This window comes from Nicotiana tomentosiformis, chromosome 1 (assembly GCF_000390325.3).
Source record: "Nicotiana tomentosiformis chromosome 1, ASM39032v3, whole genome shotgun sequence".
NCBI lineage: Eukaryota > Viridiplantae > Streptophyta > Magnoliopsida > Solanales > Solanaceae > Nicotiana > Nicotiana tomentosiformis.
Window position 1 is genome coordinate 8,578,696 of NC_090812.1, and position 20,031 is coordinate 8,598,726.

At 35.7% G+C, this 20,031-nt stretch overlaps 1 protein-coding gene across 2 annotated transcripts; it reads right to left on the reverse strand.

The window, feature by feature from the left end:
* Nucleotides 1-6,537, reverse strand: LOC104114623 (uncharacterized). 2 transcript variants are annotated; one of them, XM_009625111.4, is made up of 10 exons: nt 5,949-6,490; nt 5,721-5,802; nt 4,525-4,634; nt 3,962-4,030; nt 3,713-3,828; nt 3,522-3,576; nt 1,608-1,728; nt 1,256-1,303; nt 933-1,027; nt 1-517 (listed from the first exon to the last, which is right to left on the reverse strand). In XM_009625111.4, exons 2-10 carry the CDS (start codon nt 5,743-5,745, stop codon nt 416-418), a joined length of 741 nt encoding a protein of 246 aa, XP_009623406.1. In that variant the 5' UTR covers nt 5,746-5,802; nt 5,949-6,490; the 3' UTR covers nt 1-415. The 2 variants fall into 2 exon arrangements, with proteins under 2 accessions (XP_009623406.1, XP_009623404.1); XM_009625109.4 differs by lacking the exon at nt 5,721-5,802 and having other exon boundaries at nt 5,949-6,537.
* Between the last annotated feature and the right edge of the window lie 13,494 nt (nt 6,538-20,031).

Genomic DNA, 20,031 nt, shown 5'->3' on the forward strand with positions numbered 1-20,031 from the left:
TAAGATGAACATAGGCCACACGTTAAAGCTTAAGATATGCCAATATCCACCGATCAGTTAGTTTACACAGGTACGTCTTGGTCTAAAGTCTCTGTCAGAGCTGATCGACGGGTACCACCTTCGATTTGCTTAAACAAAAAAGGTAGTCGAAGGACAACTCTTCGATTTCCTACCACCAGTATTGAGACTACTCAGCAGTATTGCCCCTTACCAAATTCAAGACACAAGGGTACGTTGTACTTGCTCTTACATTACCAAGTTCAGGCACTGTAAAATCCCCATATTTCCTCCCCGCTGACTTCTACAAAGTAACACCCACCACCGAAAGCTACTAATGTAAGAACAAAACCAATAGATGCCTCAAAACTTGCATACAAAAGCCATTTCATTTTCTTAAATGTCACGACTACAAACACTATCGACTAAGAAGGCTGTATGAGGGTAAATCTTCCAGCCGTGTTATGTCTTCTTGCAGAAGCTCCTCTTCTAGTTGACGACGAGTAGCCTTCATGACCGTCTGCAAGAACAAATTACATTATATAAAATCACGAATGCAGGGCCTCCTACTTAACAAGAAGTAATGTAGTATGAAGAGTAAACAAGTAAACAACTAGATAAGATAATACAAGTAAACTAGATAAGATAATACAGACAGCTGACAGCAAGAGTTAACAAACATGGAACACAGAAACATTCTTACAGAGCTTCATACCAAAAGCGACAGTAAGTAGAATTGCAGCTATGCTCTGTTGCCAAGGAATACACATTTCTTTGATATCAAGATACATTAGCCAAAGTGAAACAACTAAGAAAAACATTTAAGTGAAAGAGGCATGAAAACTCTTTCAAACGCAAACGAACTGGATAAGACATAAGCACAGTTTGAACACTCCAAACACTTAACTAAATATCAGGAAGCCAAAAGTACATACATTGAAGTCCATATATGATGCTCGCATGGCAAGCCACTGATGATCCATCAACTTAAACGTGATGCAATATAGAAGATCAAAAGCTGACTCATTTTCTGCAAAAAGGAAACATCTTGCTTAGAGGAGCAAAGGTGCAAGTTAAACTTCACATTTCTAAAGAACTAAACCGGAATTCACCGACTCTCATTTTTCAACACAGAAGATCAGTAAAGGAACACAAAGGGCGCATCTAAACACAATAACTGAATGCATCAAAATGAAAAAGAAATTAACAGTAGTTAAGCAACACCTGAAAGAAGAGACACATCTTGTAAAAAATTTACCTGCAAGAAACTTCAAGAAAGTAGCTCCCACCAGATTTCTGGGTTTTACTGCAGAGTTAAAGCACAATTAACTAAGTGATTTCGAAACAAGTCTTCCAGGGAAAATTAAGTATATTTGGTTTGTATATATACTTGTGCATGAGAGAGTCTGCATTCTAACAACTCCTGTTTCACAAGTATTTAGATTCACAAGTCCTAGAACACTGCTTTTTGGCAAACATGAAACTGGTTGTAACAACACTCATATCTCATTTTTTTGTTAGATGGACTAATTCAGAAGCATATATACTGGAATTTTGGTTAAGACTTCAATAATTTTCAGCATATAAAAGAGAGTAGATGGTACACGTACAAGCTTCCAGATCGAGCATCTGGATAAGCATAAATGTGATGTTGACACCAGCAACAGCGAATGGGTATTCCCAAATTGCTCTATCACCTTCCTGCTTTCGGAGAAGATCCTGGAAAGATTTCTGCAAATAAAATTAGGAAAAGAGAATAAATAGATGGATCTAGAACTTTATAATGCTTGAGTGTCGCATAAGCATTTTAACTAAGTGCGAAAGATTTTAAATATTTATTTTCTGTTAAATATGATATATTTTACATTCCACACTAAATATAGTTATCTTACTTCTGAAGAACCCGTCATTCACAGTAGATAGACTCCGATTATTTCACATAATATCAAGAAGATAATGCGCTTTTTCTTTTAATAATTGTTGGTGCAGTAGACAAAATTGTTGTATCTTTTATTCATGAATGCTAGATTTAAAGGATCATAAGCAACATCACGCCTTCGTGAATCTTTCACCAACATTGAGTAGCACAAAGTCACATGTTATCACTAATAATAGACACACTCAAATATTTCACATATAATGAAGTAGATTATGTAAAGTTGCAGAGCAGCTCTAACCAGTTTTGTTGTTTCATGGATGCCAGAATTATAGGGCCACATTTCTAATTTAATTGTGCAACTTTGAAGGCCTCACATCCACATAGTCGGTTGTTCAAAGATAATAAAATTTGCAATTTGGCAGAATTATTTTCAGAAATTCGTTAACATCTTAAGCTGTGAGCTCACTGTCTTGGTTCAGTCTTTTCTGAGAAGTATCTGATAGATCTATTTAAGTTTATCATATAGACTTATGCAAGAATGCTTATCATCCATTAAGTGTTTATCTTCAAGGTCTACCATAGAGCAAAGTAATTGATAAACACTTAACTTCTAAATTAAATGATAAATATGACATAAACTAACTGCATCATATCAGGCAATCCAACATCACAAATAATTTACCAAGTTAGATTTGAAGTCGAAGGCATAGCTTTGTGCTAATTTGAGGGCCTTAAATATACAACTTTCAAACAAAATATATGAACCAGCAAAAGTTAGGGAGGGTACCCCCCCCCCCCCCCCCAACCAAAAAAAAAAAAAAAAAAACCCGAAGACCCAGGAACACAACCATGATCTTTTCCCACCTCGCTCCATTGGTGACTCGAATCTCCAATGGTTGGAGGAGAAAGGTCCTTACCACTAGACTATCGCTTCACATAGACTTCTTACAATTTGCTAATATTGTTAGCCAATAAGGATCTGAAATGTCAAATAATGTAAAAGAGCACATGAAGAGTAGCAATTTCATAATCTGGCTATCAAAAAGTTATCCACTTTTACAAGAAACAAAGAGATGCATAACAGTAAAGCCATTTTTACCTTCTTGGTCAACCAACTTATAAAGCATTCGGACTAATTTATCCCATTACTGTACATTTCACCCGTTAGCACTAAATAATTAATGACAGAAATACTTTTTCCAGCTATTTCAACAAATTTTATATGCTGCTATCACCATGAAATGACTAGGTGCCTGCATGTATAACACTAGAAAGGAATACAGAGATCATCCACACATCAGGGAACCCATCCCTCCAACAACTATCATGATTTTCAGGGTTAAGCAAGTAATTAAAAATCATATCTTTTCTGTGCATAAGGAAAGAAAAACGTGCAGCAGAAGTAGTGAAGTAACTCAGGTGTAACACAACAATCTGAATAGCTACAATCTCAGGATGCAAATTCATAAGAGCTGCTTAGAAAAAAAACCTAGACCTGTCGGGTCTGCAATAGCCACAAAATCACAGTAAATCTCAACACTAAACATTAGCTTTTCCAAGTAATGTTCTCATTCTTACAAGTAAGTACATGTTTGCTTAGAAAATTTGGCTTTCTCCCACAAAAGAGTGAGGAAAGAGGACATACCGGGAAGTTCCTTGCAAAGTATAACAGATTCTCCAGCGATATAAATCCACCACCCCTACAGAATCAATCAAACAGCTTAAAAACGACCCAAGATTGCAATAGGCAGAAACGGGAAATTAATCAGAAAGATGTTGAATAAGCTCGAGAATATCTTCTTTTTTTTTTCTGGCCGGAGTGAGGTGCTGATGTACCTAAAGTCAGTAGAAGGATCTTTTCCTTGCCAGCCCATTTCTTTCCACTGTTCAGATATTAAACCACGAAGTTCTTCCTCAGGAAAGGCAGCTTTCCATAAAGCTTTTAAAGCTTCCTTTAGGTAAAAAACAAAGAGAAAAGTTGAGGAATGAGAATGTGGGAAACAACCTGAATGAAATGTTAAAGTCTTAAAGATATCACCTCATAACCTTATTGCAAAACACTTACATGTCTTACACAGAAAGTACCTGGTGTTCAGGGATTGAACTATCATATGCAACATCTATACGGCTTTGTAGCCTTAGCAGACATTCCTCCTGACATTAACAAAGTGAGATAAAGCATCAGTAGCATCCAATATGTCAAAGACATTCCAAACTTCCTTACCATGGCTAAGCTATTCTTTTGCACGACATTAGAAATAAAAAAACAAGAAAATTTGACAGCGTGGACAGCCAGACACCCACTAGAGAGTTGTGGCCCATCTCATTAAAATAGAAAGCCGGAATATTTGGACAAAACACTTGTGCCTAAGACATGGCATAACTAGAAATAAAGAGCACAACATATCTGGATGCACAAAATGACACATTTGTCCAACTCAACAACAAAAGTAAGAACAAAATTGAAAAATACAAACTACGAACTCACATAACAGGACTTCTGAGAGTCATTCCAAGAAATACAAAAAGTTCAACAGGAAAAGAACAAGTAGATCTGAAATGCATACTACTACATTGTGTTTTATGACAATTTTAGCATTCAGCAAGCAGGACATTTAAACTTCATATAAGCTCCACAAACATATTACCTGGGCTGGAGTTAAATCAAACGACGGACGAGCATCACTCTCCCTCCTTTGAGCACAAACACATGAAAGGCCTCTGCCAAGCCACGCTGCTGATCCTGCCACAACCTCCGCTGTAACAAAATAAAATGATTGTATAAAGAAAATGGGAATTCCAGATTTTTCAGTGATGACATGCTTCAATTATGAGTGGGACTGGAGCAAGGATGATACAGATGCCAGATAGAGAAGAACTTCTATCTAAAGACATGTTCACATGTGACAAGAAATTTTTAGTCATTCTCAGTATACTGTCAACACTCAACAATGACACAATTAAGCAACAAGGATTAGCTGAATCACATCATGCAATTGATAAATTATAGCACATGGCATGATAAAGGAAATAAACATACAATGTGTTCTTATGATATTTTTGCTTTGTGTGTTCCTATGATACATCCTAAACATCATGGGCTGTAGTAACACAGTAGAAATTGTAAAGGACACTTCCTGCTTGACTTAGTCATTCAATGATTACATAAGTATCCTTTCTAGTATCTGATCTGATAAAAAACATGAGACTTTTAATTAAGCACTAAGGGAAACAACTCATCACGCTACGTGGATACAATCAACAGCATATTAGCAGACTGTTTCCGGCAAATATACGGGGGCAAATAATATTTTCAATTGTTTATAAAAACATTTAGTTGTACAATTTGATAAACCTACATTCAGAATCAATAAAATGGAATGAATGGTTCCAGAAAAGCTGAAAAAGCCAATATCACGTCATTTTATGTTACCCAAAATTCTAAAAATGAGCTACGCACAGATGAATAGCAATTAGCTTCAAAGGTCTAGCTAGAATTTGGTATATAGCTTGTCTAAATGTCCGAAAGGTTTTAAAATATTGAATATAGCCGTGGTTCAGCACCTGAATGATTAATTATACTACATATTTTTCTTCTACACAACCATATTCTGTTGCTAAATCGGAAAGAGTTTTCCTCTTAAGGTATGCAGACGTGTTCAAAATATGCTCCAGGGCAGGGGCAGCTTTATCTACAGTAGACTTAAGTACTGGTGAATCACATATTAACTCTATGAAACCAATCTGTTCATAACAAATGCATGAATCTGCTGATTATCCAAAAGGTAGGACACGTCACGCCAAAATTCAGGGAAAAAAGAGGAAGCAGCGGATGCAAACTCACCACAAATATCAATGCAAGTAGGCATGAATGCAACTCACTTTTCAATTCACAGATCCAAAACTTCAATAGTATAAATTTACTCCTGACATAGATAGAGACCAATCGGTAATACATACAGATAGAAATACACAAATTTTGAGGCCACAAAACAGAGAGATAGAGAGAGATAGAGAGATAGAGAGAGAGAGAAATGAGCGAATGTTTGTACTGTTAGGTAAAGGAATATACCAGAAGTTGAATGGCAAGTATTGCCTCTTTCAAGTCCTTGAGATATCCTCCTCACCGCCACGAACGATCCTCCTCTATCCTCCATAATACCGAAACTAAAAAACTCTTCTCTACAATATTTGCATCACATTCAACTCCTCCGATAGCAGCAGACCTCCGTCAATGGAAATGCTAACAGTTCAAAGTAACAGAACTGAGCCGATATGTACTAAGCAAAAAAATTGCAATAACGAAGTTGAATTTCTTTTACAGTTTCTCGAATAGAAAATGCGCAATTCCTCCGTTCGAATCTCGAGATCTGTTATCACGCAAAACCTCTGTACCAAGGGAGTGTATGTATATTTGTGTGTGTATTTATAGGTGCAAAAATATAGCTATATCTGAAGGTGAATATGTGTATATATAGGTAAGATGATATCTATATATCTATATATAGAGAGAGAAAACAGGAAGAGCAATATTCTCTATCTCTAGATTTTTTTTACTCTGCAACTTATTCTCCCCGAACAGATTTGTTAATGGAGAAGAGAAGAGCGAAGCAGAGGTGGGGAGAAAGAGGGTGGGTGGTTTTGTGGGGTTGGGGGTGTGTGAATGTGATATAAGCTGTTGAGCAGTTTTGTTGAGTTGGGTGGCATTCGCGTCTGTTAGAGAGGACCCCCAGGTGGGGGGTGGGGGAGCGGCGATTATTGAGAAAACGGTTACGGGTTTGAGTAATGGGGGGTTTAATTGCAGAATTATAATTAAAATATAAAAACCAGATAATTACTATTAAAATCAGAAAATTGAACGCCGATTTACAATTTTTCGTCAAAGCTGGATAGAAATTTGTGAATTAATTACGACTATTGTAGGAATTTGCATCTTTTCATAATATTTTTACTTGATCAACTCAAATTTGAATAAAACTTGATGAAAATGTTTGGTCGACTAATACGTCTAATCCAACTAGTGTATTTTGACTTGATGGTCAAGTAGAGATGTTTTGGGAATTTTGTTACTCTACACTCCTAATGGGATTTTATATTTTTGCTCTCCTTCTTATAAGGAGACTCCTTGGACGTCGTTTGGTTGAAAAATAAGTTATTTCGGGATTAATTATTCCGAAATTATTATCTCAACTTCTATAGGGATAAAATTTACGATTTTATCCTAACGAAACGTGAAATAAACTAATATTAAATTTAATTCTGAAATTAAATGTCTCTTTATCCCGTACCAAACGAGCCATATTAGAAGGATAACTTCTCATTTTCAGGCTCTAGATATGTACATATATTCGGCAAAATATGAGCTATGTGGGAGCTTTGAAGGGACAAATAGACAAAAAAGATCTAGAATTTGAAGTTTATGAATGCATATAACGGCTTCAAGTTAATATACAATAATAATTGAATTTACGTTCAAATATTTATAAATATTTGATAAATTTCTTAATACATTTATAGAGTTCAGACAAAAGTTATCACGAATCATAGCTAACACTATAGCTCCCCCTTCAAACAAAATAAGCCCAACCTGATTGAGCTATAAACCTTTTGTTTTGTTCTTTTCAAAAGCCTTTTATAAACTTTTATCTTTCTCTCCTCAAAAGAGCTTTCTCCGGAGTTGAAATTAGCAAAAAGGTAATATAAAGGTGGGTAAAGAATAACATACTTGTGAAACCTATATTATGTTTCAAACTGATGTTATGTCACTAAAAATTGACAATGCATTTTGTGCAATACACTTGGTTATATCAATAGTTGTTTCTTTTTAAAGGAAAATTCGTTTTCTCTTAGCGTCACTAAGAACGCAGTATTTACCAATTATTGTGTGTAGATCGTGGCGGAGCCACATATACTCAAGGAAACTGACATCCCTTCTTCAAAAAATTACATTATGTATTTAGATAGAATTATTTTTAATGTATATACACTATCTTGATTCATCCCTTGGCTTTTTCCGGAGTTCTTTATATTTTGACCGGTCTTTAAAAATCTTAGCTCCGCCATTACCCGTAAAGGTCACTATTTGTTTAAGTTATTAATTAGTATAGTTTATTATTTGCCTTCATTTGAGAATAAGTTTTGTTATTAAACACATGAGGACAATAATTTAAAGGTAGCTGTTAGAGAATCTAGCAGAGGACCAGTGTTGAATACTAATGAATATATAAGTGCATGAGCATGAGACATGAGGGATTGGAGGAAAATTTTTTTTAATCACATGGGATGTTGGTAGAGAGGGATCCTAACTTTGATAGGAAATACTTCATTTAAAGTACTTTTGACCCTACAATACTCACTATATAATTTGTACTTGTGGGTTACACATATTTTCTGATGAATGATCAAAACATCCAAATCAAATCAATGCTATATATGCCCTACAAGCATGGGTTCTTCAAAGTATGTTAGTGAGATTGCTTTGCTTTGGAGGCAACTATACTATGCATTATTAAAAAACTTACGATACATATACTGATCATAAATAATTTTTTACTGTAAATGAAATTTAATTGGATATGTATAACATGTCGTTTTATATTATTGTAGGTCAACTTAATCTGATGGTATTAAAATTTTATTCATTGTTAGCTAGTGTGTAGAACTTAATAGGTACTGCATTGTTATAGTTATGGTATTTAAAGATATATTATTAGTTTTTAAGAGTATTTCTGTTCAAGTTTACAAGAATATCTTGCAAACTGTGGATGCTAAAGAATATTTATAGATCATAATGCTATCACAGGGCTCAAGATTAAGCAGTGAGTGAGCAAGTTCAAATTAGGTGCATGTTATAATTAACTTTCTAATAAACTATGTGGTCCTTAGCAAATTGAGAGTTTATATTCTAGTTCAAGGATCGATTGAAAAACAACAAACGAAAAAAATATGATGAATCAATATAATTGTTCAAAATGTATAACATAGTAACATATTGGAAATAACTTTTGGTTTGGAGCTCTCATGACTTTTCATGTGCTAGGCATGTTGTGGTCCAATTTAGGTTCCTTTGTAATCCTTTTTCCTTTCTAATCCTCTCATACCATTCCTCATCAATTTCACATTCATCTTTTTTCCTACCTTTTTGAAGTGGCTAACAGCAAATTATCCAAGCAAAACAACTATGAAAAGCTAAGATACTGAAAAATAAATTTATAATTCAAGGATTTATATATCTTCCAGAGGGAGCAACGGCACAACGATAAGAATTTTTTTCAAAAATTAATGTATTTCCAGTGGCCGTTTTAGATGCCCAAACACTTATGGAATATTCACGTTCGACCAGCAATAACAAAACCACTAACAAGATGAAATAAAGCCTTGAATCTAGTCCTCCAAAATTTCCCTTTCATGTTTGGTTCTGTACCAAATAGAAATGTCAATATTGTGTCATATTCCATTTGGTCTAACATATATAGCTGCTCTAGCTTGGATGCTTGTTAATGGAGACGGCCACTGGGCTACTTACCATATTTATATCACTGAGATTTGGTGAAAGTTACAAAGCCACGTATTGAAGACTATCTAAGCTTCAAATTTCAACATCGTTGTGTTGGATAAAAAGGGCAGTAATCACTTAACATTAGGCCATTTGGACCCTTTTTCGGTAGGATATGAAATCATCATCCTACTGTTAAAACCTTTTGGCGTCGAAAAATTATATTGAATAATTAAATAATTATTTTATAAACTATATATATTGAATCTTTTTGACTTTTTCTAGTATATTTATTTCTTTATAGTTTGATTTTTCCAATAAAATTTTTGGCTCAACCACACTTCACGTAGGTTCCAACGTGTGAAAAAAGCTAATGACACTTTCCTTTTACTGTTGCACTTTAAAAATACTTGAATCAATTCATGTTCCCATCGAAACTTTGAGATTTCACCGTCATTAATTTATGATGACCTTCCGCCTTCCACCTCTTAACCGTGAATACGATTTTCAACCTTATGATGATAGATAATTGAGAAGTGTATTTTGTATAACATGATACTCTTATTTTTTAATTTTTAATTTTTTTTCTTTAAGGTTAATTATAGGAGTATGTTTCTATCCCAGTCCATGTTATTTTCCGTTTTGGTAAATTGAGTTTCTTCCAAAATATTTGATATTTTAAACATTAGATGTTTTTTTTCTCTTCAAATTCACCCAACTACTTTGTTTAATGGAGTATCTGAGACGTTTGAGAGAGAAATAAATGATAATTTGACTTTTATAGCTATGATATTGAATATCTTTTTTAAATGATAGAAAAAATCTTAAAAGATAAATAATATGAATATACTGTAGTATTTCCCGTGGAGTAACTAATTCATGATAATTCAGGCCAGCTGAAAATGTCAAGAAACTATTACAAAAAGGCCAACTGGCAGATAATGAGTAGTAACATTCGGCCCTTAAAAACAAAGAAGGGACTACATGCTACCAACTCTTTGTTATAGTAACTACATATATAGTGAAAAATAAGGGCTAGTGGCCAAATTTGTAATAAACTCTAGAAGCATAAGATTCTAATATCGCCGTTTTAATTAGGAGATGTCTTTCCAAGACGTATTCTATAAATGATTATAAGATGAATTCTTTAAGTATTCTTTTCTCGGCTATGAATAATCCAAAAAGATCTAAATTTTAAATAGGTATCATTACTTTTTGTCTCCGTCAAAAATTATTTACATTTTGTACCCGAAAAAAAAATATAAAATCAACCTGCTTTGTTAGATCAACAGCCCTATTAGAAATTATTTTCTCTAGAAGAAATTAAACTAAAAAGGCTATCCATATAAAACAATTGTTTGTTAGTTGTTATATGGATTTTCTTTTTCTAAAATTAAATCAGAGGCATATCCAAACAACTAGGATAATATATTATTCATCCGATGATTAGAATATACGAAGAAGTAAAATAAAACAAAAATCTTCTGGCATATTAAATGAAAGAATCCTTGGGATTCTTTTGATCTACTACGTATATGTTATTTTATGAGTGGCACAAAGTTTTCATTGTCCTTGGTAATTGACATATTGGCATATAAGTCTTGAGATCCAAACTAGACTAGGTCAAATTTAGATGTGCTTTCCATGTACTTCTTACTAATAACAATATTTAGAGAGTATTTTTTATTTGCAATTTCTTTTTTCTTGGGAAAGAAAAATAGCACCTGATGACACATCTCCTTGTTCATAGGTAGCTACGATCAGTTATCGTGTTTTCTGGTGCTGGGTGCTGGGTGGGGGTGGGGTGGGGGATAAAACCCGTGAAGCTTCTGACAATACAAATAACAAATGACTACTTAATTTCACGCATCTTGAATTTTTGAGTTGATCCATTCCATTTTTAGTTTTGTTTACCCGAAAAACGGATAACAACAAAATTTATACGCGGTTTTAAGGATACGCAATATAACTTGGTACAAATTGAGGGTGTATATATATTATATATATATATATATTGAGTTATTCTACGACCCTCGACCGAATGATGTTGGCCGAACTACATGAATCAATTAACACACGTTTGAGTCTTATTCATGAGTGCAGATATTACATGTGCATCGTTATGGGGCTGCATGATCCCTTTTGCGTCCTCGTCGTTGAAGGACAAGGTTCCTTCTCGTATGTAATCCCGAGTTCGCTTCTCCCTTGTCATCGACACCTTGGTGCGTTTTAACACCGGCCCTTGGGAATATCGACCCCTCCGACAATCATGTGAATAACATGTTGCGGTTCTTCTTGGGGATCGGTTTGGGAGCCGCGCTCGGGAGGGGGGGATTCTGTACGAACTTTTTGGAATCCAAACCCTTCAATATTGATGGTGCCTCCGGGATATGATCAACCCTGAAATTATAAATTTTCATCTTTTTGTCGTTTGCTTCGATCTTCTTTTCCCCCGATTCAACTTGCTTCGTTAGTTCCTCAAGCATCTTCATGATTGCGGGATCGGTCCCCGATTCATTTCCGTTTGATTTCCTTGACATCGATTCGACCCTGTGAATAACTTCCTGGGACGGCTTGGGCTCGATTCTCCTTGGTGCATGGTTCTAGTTTCGGATCTGTTCTATTGCGGCTTGTTAAGCCTGCAACATCTCGAAGATCATTTGAATGATGATTCCGCCTTCTTCATCGCCATGTGTGCTCTGAGCGGCCGATCGAACATCCCTGCGGATGTTATTATCGGGATCGATGTTGCGTTAATGGCTACATGCGAGCTGACATCGATCGGATCTACTGTCAGAACTCCATTCAAGCCATTTGGAGGTATGCCGTTCTCTGGTGCTATGTTGTCATTTTCACATGGTGACTGAAGTCATTGTCCACGTGTACGGATGCTTCCTGAGAGTTCGACATGTTGATCCTGGAATCAAAGATACTCACAAGAACAAGTATAAAATAGTGTATGTTACGAGGGTTAGTACCAGACAATTATTATTATCCTTAGCCTCACGGTGGGCGCCAAACTGTTTACCCATAAAACGGATAACAATTAAATTTATACGCGGTTTTAAGGATACTTGATATAACTTGACACAAATTGAGAATATATATATTGAAATTAACTGCAAAAGAAATAAATGCAAACCAAATGAATCAACTAGCCTTGGCCCTCAAGTTTGATCACCCTCAAACCAAGTGAAGAATAAACTGATACAAGAACAAAGTAACCAGATTGTCACGACCCAAATCGATAGGCCTCGACAGGCACCCGGTACTTTACTCAACCGAGTACCAACGTAACGTATATTTCGTATCATACTATCATAGTTAAATGAGTTGGAAAAGGATGTCGTGAGATAACTAGAATAAAACACGAGGAAATACTCGACATAAGATGACCCAACATGATGTACCTACTTATACATATGACATATGGGCCTATAAGGCCGACACGATCCTTTATGTACTCAAAACATAGGCCGACAAGGCCATACAAGTATCCATATACATGACATCTGTCTACAAGCCTCTAATAGTGATAAATACCATAAAGGTCGGGACAGGACCCCGCCATACCAATCAATACATGTCCAAATCATACTGATCAAATAAGCAACTCCGGAGTAAATGGAGCGCACCAACACCTTCAGCTGAGTTGATAGTCTACTTGGAGGACTCTCAACCTGTCTATCGGGACCTGCGGGCATGAAACGCAATGTCCCCAGGCAAAAGGGACGTCAGTACAAATAAGGTATCGAGTATGTAAGGAATGAAAATCAGTAAATAAAAGACATGGGAGACATATGTAGTAAAAGACTCAACATGTAAGTCTGAATAACTCTGTGAATCATTTCATATTTATAATATCATGCATATGCGTATAAATATCATACCATGTATAGGTATATACGTACATAACATCATCAATCTTCTAAGGGCATCCCATCATATCATCTTGGCCACTCTGGGAAAAATTATCAACATATACCAGCTGATCAGGTGGTGGTGTGTATATAATACCGTAAACTTTTCCCATCTCCCATATACATATAATATATGCGTATATAACGTCATCTGGTCATGGATCAATGTACATGTATAAATGAATGAAATGCATAAGAAATGCGTTAATAAGATTTTTCGGAATGTCATAGGATCAATATTCCTTCGGATAATCTTTATCAACTACATATTTTTCTGAGACCCATGAACAGAAAATATAATAATAATTCACACAGGGAATCAAGAACATAGACACCCCTAGTACTTCTACGAATACAGTCATTTATGAAAGATGTGCGTTTACTCGTTTCGTTTGTATCGTATGAATCATGCCAAAAAGTAAGAAGGGATAGCCTTAACATACCTGAGCCGATTCTCTTGACAATCCCTCTAACACACGTCAATTGCGAAAAAACATGTAACGGCGGATCGAAGTAGGGAAAAATCCGTATGATATTCTTGAGAAAGATTGTATCGTGCTCTCTTAAAATTTTATCACATGTTGCTGTAGCGTTATGAAGTTTCCTTTGAACTCATTTTTGAAAATTCCTCCAATAATTAGCAAATCATAGCATCATACTTTTAACAAGATAAGAAGACATCTTGAAGTTATAGGTTGTAGGCCCCACTTTGTGACTTAGTCTTGCCCAAAGAATTCTCAAATTATGCCACCTATCTCATAAACCAAAGAGTCACCATTAGATTTTGAATATCTTTTCACTTGCTGCCACGTGGGAGGCCTTTTAGGCTCATCCATATCCATAATTTCCAATTACATTGTTAATCTCCCACCAAAAATTTATAATTAACTAATTATCTATATAATTAAGAATTATCTCAAATTACTTAAAATACTACTCACCTTTAACACACTTTATATACCTTACTATTCTTGTGTGGCTATAATTCCATAGTTTCGTACATTATTTGCCTTGCATTTTATATGATTTAATGATAAATTACACTTTATTTACGTGTAATGGAGCTTATTTTATGGGTAGGTGAATTGGAGATGAATGTAGAGCAAAAGAGATAATTAAACGTTGAAAGCGTGCTCGAGAACAGTGAAAAGGAGAAAGCTGGCGAAGCCAGGCCTATAGCAGGCTTTATACCTGGCGACGCCAGGCCTTTAGCTCGGGTAGAAGCTGACGAGGGGAGGCAGAGGCAAGCTCAAGCAGGCTGTATACTTGGCGACGCCAAGCCTGGGGCGAGGTCCACCAAGCGTTATGCCTCGCGAGGCCAGGTCTGGGCATGCACATTCCGAGTTTTGAAGACTTATTTCGTCTCCTGGTTTGACTAGGACTTGGCATACACGTTTAGGTCTTTTCCTACACATATAAATAAACCTAAAAAATCCACTTTTGAGGAAAACTGGACAGCGAGAGACCGACATTAGATATTTGGACAGGGATTTGACCTAAGGAGGCAAGAACACACTAGGAGCAAGGCAGGGAATTCTTCTACGAGTTTTTCACTTCCTTCTTCCTATTTTCATTATTGGTTATGAATTCTAGTATTATAGTTATGCATACTATTATGAATAGCTAATTTGTTATCACGAGTTTTGATAGAACCTTTTGTAGGATAAATTCTTGTTATGGTTTTATATAATTGAACCGTTGGATTTTTCTATTTGTTCAACTACGTTTATATTGTGGTTGGTTGAAGAGCTCTCAATCGACTGAGCCTATTTAGTATGTATAAATCGGGAGAGAGTGCATATTTAGATAATTGTTGAGCAACATCACTCCTAACGTATATGAGGGATAAATACAGAGGGTTTAAAAGTGGGATTAGGGATAACGAAACCTTGGTGCGATCCGAGTGAGACGTACTTAATGCCAGCTAGCATAATTCGGGAGAATATGTCTAGTAAATTGTGATAATTATTCGGGAGAGAGTTACGACACTCAGAGCACTCATGATCGGTAGAGAAAACTTACGCGAAATTATAGAAGGCATAGCGGGAAGGATTCCGACAATTGGGAAAATCATAACTCTAGACCTCCTTAGTCTTGTCTAAAATTTCATCCTTCTTAGTTGATAATTTTACTGCTTTATAGTATTTGTTAGTTAATTAGAGAAAAATAAATATTATAATCTTTATAATTAGGAAATTGTTTGGACTTGTGTTTCTTAGCGATATTGAACAATTGTAGTTGAGCCTTAGTTCTCTGTGGGATTCGACTCCGGACTTGTAAATCAGATTATATTTACAACGACCGCTTAATCCTTTTTATAAGACATAGTTGGGCGTGATCAAATTTTGACGTCGTTGCCGAGGGACTAACAGTGTAGTTGTAGGTGTACGTATTGCTAAGTTTCAAGTTTGAACTTTTTTTTTTGTATTTGATTTTTTTTTTACTTTTGTTTTACTTGTTGATTTTAAAAATATGGCATCTTGGAATTATGAGAGTTTTGATGTTGGTAATTCTACTTTTAATCCTCCTTATGCATATTATGGAGGAAAACAACCATGACAAAATTATCAAAATATTCCCGAGAGCGAGTTATGTGCACCAACTCAATCTTATGTGTGGAATGTGTGTGATATGTATGGTGGTCAAGATGATCACTTTCATGATTGTGCTTATATTTCTTATTTTCTCCCAACCCCTTACTTTGATGGTTTTTCTTTTTCTTGTGAAGTTAATAGGAATAAAGAACCCAGGGATGAAAACCTGAAAGAGATCAATGATATGTTAAAGTGCCTTATGGAACAAAATAATAAAAGACAGTTGCAGATAGAAAGGCAAGAGTAAACTATTCACAACCTGGAGGCACAAGTGAGTAAATTGGTTGAAGTATTTAATGCTCAACAAGCTAGTGTTGGGGATAGTAGCCAAGAAGAGCATGGAATAGATACCGAAATTGAGGTTCTAATGGAAGAGGTCAGAGTAGAACACCAACAATCTAACCAACTAGAATTTGAGGACGCCGATGGTGAAGAAGTAATACTAGAGTCAACCAGGGACGTTGAAGATATAAATTTAGTTGACTCTAGTGTGATTGGTGTAGAGGAGGTTGACAATCTTGAAGTTCACATATTTGAGCGCATTGGACCTCATTCCAAACACTTCTCTAAATTATGTTCAGATGGTAAAATGGAAACTGATCTGTATGAGCCAATGCAAGAGTCAAATGAAGAGGCAGATGAGCCTTATATTTTAAAAATTTCAAGGCCATCTAGGCAAGGTAACACTCCTCAGTCGAGAGCCAAAAAAGTGCATAAGACTTTATCTAATTTTTGGCTTGCAAGAATTTGTACCACCCCAAGAGCATAATCATAAGCTTGAAGCAAAACTTGGGATTCAATTCATAGTCTCGAGGTGGAGGCAAAAAGCGGTTCATGTCGTGCCGCGATATTAAATCAAGCGCTTGTTGGGAGGCAACCTAGCTTTACTGCTTTATTTATTTATTTATTTCTTTTAATTGTATTATGTTTGTAGTGTCAATTTTTTATTTTCTAGGAGCATGGAAAGAAAAGCTATTGGAAGGATGCAACAACAAACCAGATGGTTGGAACTAAGTGTGAGGTACCCGCACGAAGGACCAGGTCTGGGAGAAGTCTGAGTACCCCATGAGCTGCTAGTGCTTCGACCTTTGGCCTACCAAGGAGTTTCTTTTACCCTCTTATTAATTATGATGTGCATTGGGGACAATGCACAATTTTAAGTGTGGGGTGAGGAGATTGTCTGGGTGACTTTCTATGTTATTTTAGTTGTGTTAGTTTAATTAATTATTATTTTTTATTGAGGGATCTAAGTCTTAAAAAAAAAAAATTCTTTGTAGGTAGTGTAGTAATTCCCCCTTGTTTTTTTTTTGTGTCGTGGTTCTTTTTCAAGGGTTTTATTTAAACCGGGTGTAGTTAGTTTGAATTTTTTTAGGAGTAGGAGCGAGTGTGAGATGAATTGAATTGCATCGATATCTCTTAACTTTGTTATGCCTTGAGAATAGTTAGTACTCTGGTTGTAACGCTTAGGCTCAGTTGTTGACTCTAATATAAGTACCTTAAACTGTAGATTTTTAAATTTGCTTAACTGCTTTGACTAGAGTGTCTTGCTGAATCCAATCCTGAGTGAGTTATGTGCCATGTAGGTGTGAGTTTTGTGTGTTATTCTGTGCATTGCATTTGATGTCTAGAACTTGCCCCGTATGTTTGCAAAGCGAAATAGTAGTTTTGTTCAGTCTTGAAAGTGATATAGGCATTTTTTTGTTGAGCCAGATATGTATATTTTACCCGCCTAATTGTTATGTATCATAGTTAACCCCTTTGAGCCTGTAATCCTGTTTCTTTGGCAACCACACTACAAGCCTTACCCAATTGTTTGAATTAACCATCTATTTGAACCTTTTCACCTCTCATGAGCACTTGAATTGTTATGAACTTTGTAAAAATTAAAGTGTGGGGTAGTTGGTTTGGTTTTTGAGTGGAACCAATGAAATAAGGAGAAAGGTGCAATGTGTTAAAAAATAAAATAAAATCCACTTGAATTGAAAAAGAAAGAAAAAAAAATAGTTGTATTGTCGTGAAGAATATTCCTTGATGGTGGTGGCTTTTGATGTAATTGTGCTTAAAGAAGTATGGGGTAATATACATTGATGTGAAGGTGGAGTTTTGGTTTGACATAAGTGTGGGCTTGAATGTTAAAGTATATGTATTAAAGTGCTTAGGGAGATATTGTCACTTTTATATCCAAATATATCCTACCCGACCCGTAGCCTACATTACAACCAAATAAAGTCCTACTTGATCCTAGACTGAATGAGCTCGATTAGTAGAGTAGTAGACTATGGGCAAGCCTATGGTGCATCTTTTGTGGCATATGAATGCTATTTCTGAGAGTGAGTGGATTCTTTCTATATTTAGTTCCTAAGTGTTCTTAAATTTTTTTGTATGGAACTACTCTCTTTTGTTGTGTGAGGGAACGTGATTCATGAAGGAAATGTAATGTCATTGACCTCCATGTTAGAGTAAGTGAGTGAATTGTGAATAATGCATGGTACTCGCGAGTCAAATCTTGAGGTGAAGATGTTACACCTTAGTGCTTAGACTATTTTAAACATTCTTACTGTAATGAGTTAAGGGAATAGCTTAAAAAAAGAAGTTGTGTCTATAAGTGTAGTTTAATTGCTCGAGGACGAACAATGTTTAAGTGTGGAGTATTGATGTGTGGCTATAATTCCATAATTTCGTACATTATTTGCCTTGTATTTTATATACTTTAATGATAAATTATAATTTATTTCCACGTAATAGAGTCTATTTTATATGTAGGTGAATTGGAGATGAAAGTAGAGTAAAAGGGATAATTAAACGTTGAAAGCGTGCTCGAGAACAGTGAAAAGGAGAAAGCTGGCGCAGCCAGGCTTATAGCAGGATTTATACCTGGCGACGCCAGGCCTTTAGCTCGCGTAGGAGCTGGCGAGGCGAGGTAGAGGCGAGCTCAAGCAGGCTATATACTTGGCGACGCCATGCCTGGGGCGAGGTCCACCAAGCGTAATGCCTCGCGAGGCTAGGTCTGGGCGTGCACATTCCGAGTTTTGAAAACTTATTTCGTCTCCTGGTTTGACTAGGACTTGACATACACATTTAGGTCTTTTCCTACACATATAAATAGACCTTAAAATTCCACTTTTGAGGAAAATTGGACAGCGAGAGACCGACATTAGAGATTTGGACACGGATTTGACCTAAGGAGGCAAGAACACACTAGGAGCAAGGCGGGGAATTCTTCTACGAGTTTTTCACTTCCTTCTTCCTATTTTCATTATTGGTTATGAATTCTAGTATTGTAATTACGCATACTATTATGAATAGCTAATTTGTTATCTAGAGTTTTGATAGAACCTTTTGTAGGATAAATTCTTGTTATGGTTTTATGTAATTGAGCCGTTGGATTTCTCTATTTGTTCAACTATATTTATATTGTAGTTGGTTGAAGAGATCTCAATCGGCTGTGCCTATTTAGTGTGCATCTCGGGAAAGAGTGCATATTTAGGTAATTATTGAACAACATCACTCCTAATGTATATGAGGGATAAATACAGAGGGTTTAAAGGTGGGATTAGGGATAACGAAAATTTGATGCGATCCAAGTGAGCTGTATTTAATGTCAGCTAGCGTAATTCGGGAGAATATGTCTAGTAAATTGTGGTAATTACTCGGGAGAGAGAGTTACGACACTCAAAGCGCTCATGATTGGTAGAGAAAACTTACGCGAAATTATAAAAGGCATAGCGGGAAGGATTCCGACAATTGAGAAAATCATAACTCTAGACCTCCTTAGTCTTGTCTAAATTTCATCCTTGTTAGTTGATAATTTTACTGCTTTATAGTATTTGTTAGTTAATTAGATAAAAATAAATATTATAATCTTTATAATTAGGAAATTATTTGGACTTGTATTTTTTAGCGATATTGAACAACTGTAGCTGAGCCTTAGTTCTCTGTGGGATTCGACTCCGGACTTGTAAACCAGATTAATTTGCAACGACCACTTAGTACTTTTTATAAGGCATAGTTGGGCGTGATCGACTATCATGGTCAAGTGGTACCTTGTATGACACTAGTCCATAAATATCGGGTATTATAGTTCGGACCGTATTTTATCCCAAATTGATAACCTTCAACGAAACTCATTTTCTTTGATTCGTTTAC

Bases quoted from the DNA above. Each gene is read 5' to 3' on its own strand.
- LOC104114623 (XM_009625109.4), bottom strand. From the start codon at position 6,033: ATGGAGGATAGAGGAGGATCGTTCGTGGCGGTGAGGAGGATATCTCAA. The intron at 4,635-5,948 runs GTATATTCCTTT...ATTTTGTTACAG, and splicing joins TACTTGCCATTCAACTTCTG to CGGAGGTTGTGGCAGGATCA. The intron at 1,729-3,521 runs GTATGTCCTCTT...TTTTATTTGCAG, and splicing joins ACTTTGCAAGGAACTTCCCG to AAATCTTTCCAGGATCTTCT.